The 4,952-nt window shown below is 44.3% G+C and overlaps 1 protein-coding gene across 1 annotated transcript; it reads right to left on the bottom strand.

Moving 5' to 3' along the window:
• Window positions 1-3,783: 3,783 nt before the first annotated feature.
• Window positions 3,784-4,952, bottom strand: LOC124708736 (chitinase 8-like). Its single transcript, XM_047240408.1, has 3 exons — window positions 4,670-4,952; window positions 4,463-4,571; window positions 3,784-4,162 (listed from the first exon to the last, which is right to left on the bottom strand). Exons 1-3 carry the CDS (start codon window positions 4,950-4,952, stop codon window positions 3,784-3,786), a joined length of 771 nt encoding a protein of 256 aa, XP_047096364.1.

Genomic DNA, 4,952 nt, shown 5'->3' with positions numbered 1-4,952 from the left:
TTCGTGCGTGCTTTCTTTGGGCCTTCGAGTCTTATTGGGCTGCCAATGAATTTATCGATCGATCGCTGATTCGCTCGTGAGTAACACCCTGCGTATAGGTATTTCTACATAACAAACACATACTACATACCGTATACATCGGGGCCCCTGGGAACAGGGGGCCTTGGGCGGTCGCCCTGGCTGACCTGCCTCAGGAACGGCCCTGTCCGCATCTTGGGTTGCGGGTGGTTCGATCGTGCGGCCTTGCAGTTCGAGAGCGAATGATGGTATGTTTGGGCAGCGGCCCCGGAAGGTGGTCTTGCAGGTAGACCGTGCAGGGTGTAGCAGTGTGGAGGAACAGGACAACGGCTCCAAAACTTCAAAAACTTTGATGACGTCAGTGTTGGGCCAGTCCATTTAGAAGTAATCTAAGAATTCTAAGAATATGCTAAAGTCTCATTTGACCGATTCATGCATGGCAGCAAGTGGGAGTAAAGTTTAGTTTCACATTGCATGCTTCGTCTTCCACCTCCATCCATCGCTTGCTTTGAGAAAATTGAGAGCTCGGAGAGGAGGAAATCTCCCGAACCCAAAATCCACCATAGGCCAACGCCATCAAGATTTTCAGTGTTATGGATGTATGTATCGCCATTAAGGTTTATAATCAATGATTGATGCATGTAAAATGCATGCATGAACTTCACACTTTATTAACACATATTTCCACATATTTTTGACATGTATGATGTTATTTTCATATTTTATATCGATTTATGGGGATTTACCAATGATCCTCTTTATTTGGGTTATAACTCTGCAGATTAGGAAACCCTTGTTGTGTATTTTTCACTTTTAGAGATCTATACGGAGTCAAATTAAGATAAAATTCCGGTAACGTTATTTTTTCATCAAGAGAAGCAACATGGACACTTGGAATAGACCTGGAAGGGCCTGAGGCCCAAAAGAGGGCAGATGACGTGCCCACCAGGGGGCACGCCACCCAACCTCTTTTCGTCGTTGATCGTCCGATTTGCTTGATTCTTTCGCAAACCGATTTCTTTTGACCTAATAACCCCTATATATGACCCTTGAGGGTTCTCCGGAGGAGAGCGCCGCAAAAATATAGAAACACGAAAATGGAGACTGCAACAGCGAAGATTGGAGGGAGAAACTCCGCTGAAACCACCACCGAAGGGATCTCCACCTTCTCCAACATCTTCCTCATCAACACCATGATCAAGGGGAGTATTCCACCTCTAGACTATGGGTTTGTGGTAGTAGCTTGATCTTTTTCTCTCTTGTTCTTCATAGATCTTAGTACCATATGAGCTACCCAATGTGAATATGGTCATATATGTAATTCCTATGTGTTGGATTTTTATTCTATGATATTGTGCGATGAGGTTTGACTCTACTTTATGTAAGATGTATTGATAGACGCATATTAAGTACCTTGTTCTTAAATATTAGTTTTGATCCAACTTGTATGCAAGAAAAAGTGTGGGGAGATGTGTGTGTTAGATGAAATAGTATGATTTTAATGATTGAATAATGACAAAAAAAATTATGATCTATTATGGCTTTGCTTTTTTTTTCTTTTGCTATCTCACTTGGGATAAAGTGAATGCATGTGCTATGTTCTTCATGTGACAAAAGTGATGATCTTATTTGGTCAAGATAGCATATTTGATATTCAAACATCATGTCAAAGTACTTATGGCTATGCTCTGTTAATTCTTAATACAAGGTTGCATGGAGTTTTCCTTTTCTCGAGGAGTATAAGAGAGATGTGTTGCATCATCTCTATGTTAGGACTTGATAAAGTTATATTCTTAATATCTCACTGATGAATAGTTATTATCCACTACAACTTCAAGGAGAGAGTAGACAAATGAACCCATGAATCCCGAACCAATTTTAATCATAAGAAACACCTTTCCATTGCATTTATCTTACTTTCTATTTGCAGTATTATTTTAATCCGAAAATACAAAATTATTTAGTTATCTTAATTGCACACAAAACCCAAAAACAGTCATTCCTTTACTGCTTTTACTTAGTTTACTTTACTTGTCTAGTTTACTTTACTTATATTACTACTTTATTTACTATTACTAATATGAAGCTGTGTGCTTGATAACCACACGGTGGAGTTGGGGACACAAGTCTTTAATTTGCTTTGTAGGATTACTGGAAGAAGATGAAGAGAGATAACTCTTTCCTCAACTCCCCGCGAGTTCGATATAACCCTCGAGTCATCCTTGTGGGGAAAATACGCTGCTAACACAACACTCTGCACTTGGAGTCCCAACATCACCAATGATCCATCGATCCATTATGGAGCATAGTAAGTTGAATAACCATTGTTCTCATAAAGCATGAACTATGTAACAATTACTTAGATCTTATAATAAATCTCAAAGGCAAGGTAAGATGCTAACGGTGAACATAATATCATTTTATTTCATTCTGGATGTGCATCGTGACAACATTCTTTGCTAGCCACTTATGCCATTGCATTTCTGTATCAAGCTGCTTAGACTGTTTCATAGACGTTTTTGACTAAAGGGAGAGCAATAGACATCCGCGCCGGGTCCCATATGCAGCAGAAGTTGCATGTCAAGTGCAGAACTAGTCTCTGCAAGGATTGTAAAGTTGGTCTAGGCCGTTGCATCTACAAAATGCCGCCAAAATCTAAGAAACAAAAGTGGGTAGCAACAATAAAATCAACACCCCATAATTGTGTCTTCTCGTACAAAGCAATTACACATAGCATGATCTGATACCACTGAAAGGGAACATGCAATAGAAAAAAAAATCTCAAGGGCGCAAAAATAAGATCCAATGTAAGGTAGATGCAAGTAGCAAGATACGTAAGATTAGCATACCCTTGATGAACGTAAGCAGAAATATTTGGGAACGTTGGTTCTTGAAGTCCTCTCCATGATCCAACCGATCTATCACCCAACAAAATGCACCTATGATATTAGCACACACACAGCTTGGTGGCATCTCCTTATTGATCTAGAAAGATAAGAGGGAGAGGTAGATGTGATCTAAACCAAGAGCATGATGGGTGTGGTTATGGTGGAGGTTCACACGGGTAGGACGTCGGCAAGTGTTGTGCGATGAAGGAAGATGACTAGCAGGGGGTGGCGGCTATGGTTTTTCTACTGCCCCTTGCGCCCCTCTCTATATATAAACCATGGCCCGACCAAAGGAGGGGGTACTTGCCCCCAAAGTCTTTGGTGCGGCCAAGGGTATGAACATGCCTGCCAAGGCATCCCCCCTATTTCCTTAGGGGTCCCGTAGACTGTGGCTCCCTAGCCCTTGTAGGGATACCCACCCCCTTCAAGATTTGCATTTTGCATTTCGTTGAAATATTTGAGATGGAATGTGGAAAATCGGGAATTTTATGACAACACAAAAACTTGTGAATTTTAAATATTCAAAAATTGAAAAACATTGAACTAGTTTTGCCACATTCCAGTTGTAATGTTTCGGACCTGCGAGGTTTCAAATCTAGCTATATGCTACACTATATTGATTGGAGGTAAAAAAAAATGAAAAAAAAAATTGAAAAAGTGTTGGGTGCAGGTGTCATGTGGTTATCAAAACTTTCCCAAGGTATTAACATACTATAGCAATAGCATCAACCAGATCACGTCTTCAATTCTTTATTCCACAGTGGCATAAACTATTTGTCATTTATTCATAAGGCGCATATATATAGCGCATACTATCATAGACGTACATGCATACATTGTAACTGCCGTGGGGCCTACATTCATAATCAAATAAGTTCTAGGCTTGGGCGAAGTTCTGCTGGTTATAACAGTCGAGGTTGTCCCCGGCGTCCGTGCCGAGGATGCCGCAGTAGCGCGTGTAGTAGCCGATACGGTCGACGTTCCTGTCGACGTTCGGGCCCGTGCCGCACTCCAGCCCGCCGTTGATGATGTTGGTGATCACGCCGTATCCGGGCACCCGCCCCGCAGCGGTATCGGCGGCCGTCGGCGTCCAGCGGTTGACGGCGACGTCCTGGCACGAGGGCTTGTTGCCCTGCGGCGTCGTCCAGAACCATATGGCCGTTTTGAAGGACACCACCGGGTCCTGCGCCACCAGGTCAGGGTTGCCCACGAGGTCCTCTCCGATGGCGTCCCCGGCGAGCTGGTAGTTGGACTGCCTGGTCAATCGAGCAAGAACAATATTATTTTTATTGTCAAAGCAGCCATGAATGATCCAGCCGGGTCGTGTGGGCAATTAGCCAACTCTTTCACGCGAAAACGAAAGGTTAATTGGATCAGGTCGAGATGGCGGATTAGAGGTTAGTATATCTAAAAATGTCAACACTGCTGTACTTTTCAGTGAGATATTTCCACATATTTATTTCAGTTTATGGTATTTGCGTTGACCATTGCATGCATATGGAAGATCGATGATTTAGAAATCATCCTCTTGTGCTTTAGTTAGTGATTTCGCTTACCCTGTCAATTGGATGGGTCCGCGTCCTTGGTAGGGTGGAGACGTGGGGGTTATTTCTTCCTTGAAGCAGTAGCCCCATTCGAACTGGTCGGCAGCGCCTTGCGTCCCTCCTGCACGCGATCACGAGCATGAACCAAGCACATGAGTACTCATATGATCGTATTCGTATCTCCAAATTAGAACGAGATGAACGGATTGACCGACGTACCGGTGGTCTCGTGGGAGGTCTGGCCGAAGAAGGCGGCGAGCTCGCGCTTCACGTCGTCCGCGCTGCCTGTGGTGCCGAACGACGGGAAGGCGGCGGCGGCAGCAATGAAGGCATCGTAGGTGTAGAACCCGCTGGCGCAGAGCGAGTTGTCGCGGTTGGGCAGCATGGTGTCGTACACCGACTGCGTGATGACCGAGCTCACGCCCTGCGCCGCGGCGCCTCCCGCAGCCACGGCGAGAAGGAGCGCGGCCGCGCACACGGCGAGCGCAGCGAACCTCGCCAT

This window comes from Lolium rigidum, chromosome 4 (assembly GCF_022539505.1).
Source record: "Lolium rigidum isolate FL_2022 chromosome 4, APGP_CSIRO_Lrig_0.1, whole genome shotgun sequence".
NCBI lineage: Eukaryota > Viridiplantae > Streptophyta > Magnoliopsida > Poales > Poaceae > Lolium > Lolium rigidum.
The sequence above is the reverse complement of the archived record's forward strand: the minus strand, read 5'-3'. Positions and strand labels throughout refer to the sequence as shown.

What these genes read in the sequence shown, in the direction of transcription:
- LOC124708736 (XM_047240408.1), bottom strand. Translation starts at nt 4,952, where the DNA reads ATGGCGAGGTTCGCTGCGCTCGCCGTGTGCGCGGCCGCGCTCCTTCTC. An exon ending in GACCTCCCACGAGACCACCG is followed by an intron (nt 4,572 to 4,669) that starts GTACGTCGGTCA and finishes GATCGCGTGCAG; the next exon opens with GAGGGACGCAAGGCGCTGCC. An exon ending in GGACCCATCCAATTGACAGG is followed by an intron (nt 4,163 to 4,462) that starts GTAAGCGAAATC and finishes TCGATTGACCAG; the next exon opens with GCAGTCCAACTACCAGCTCG.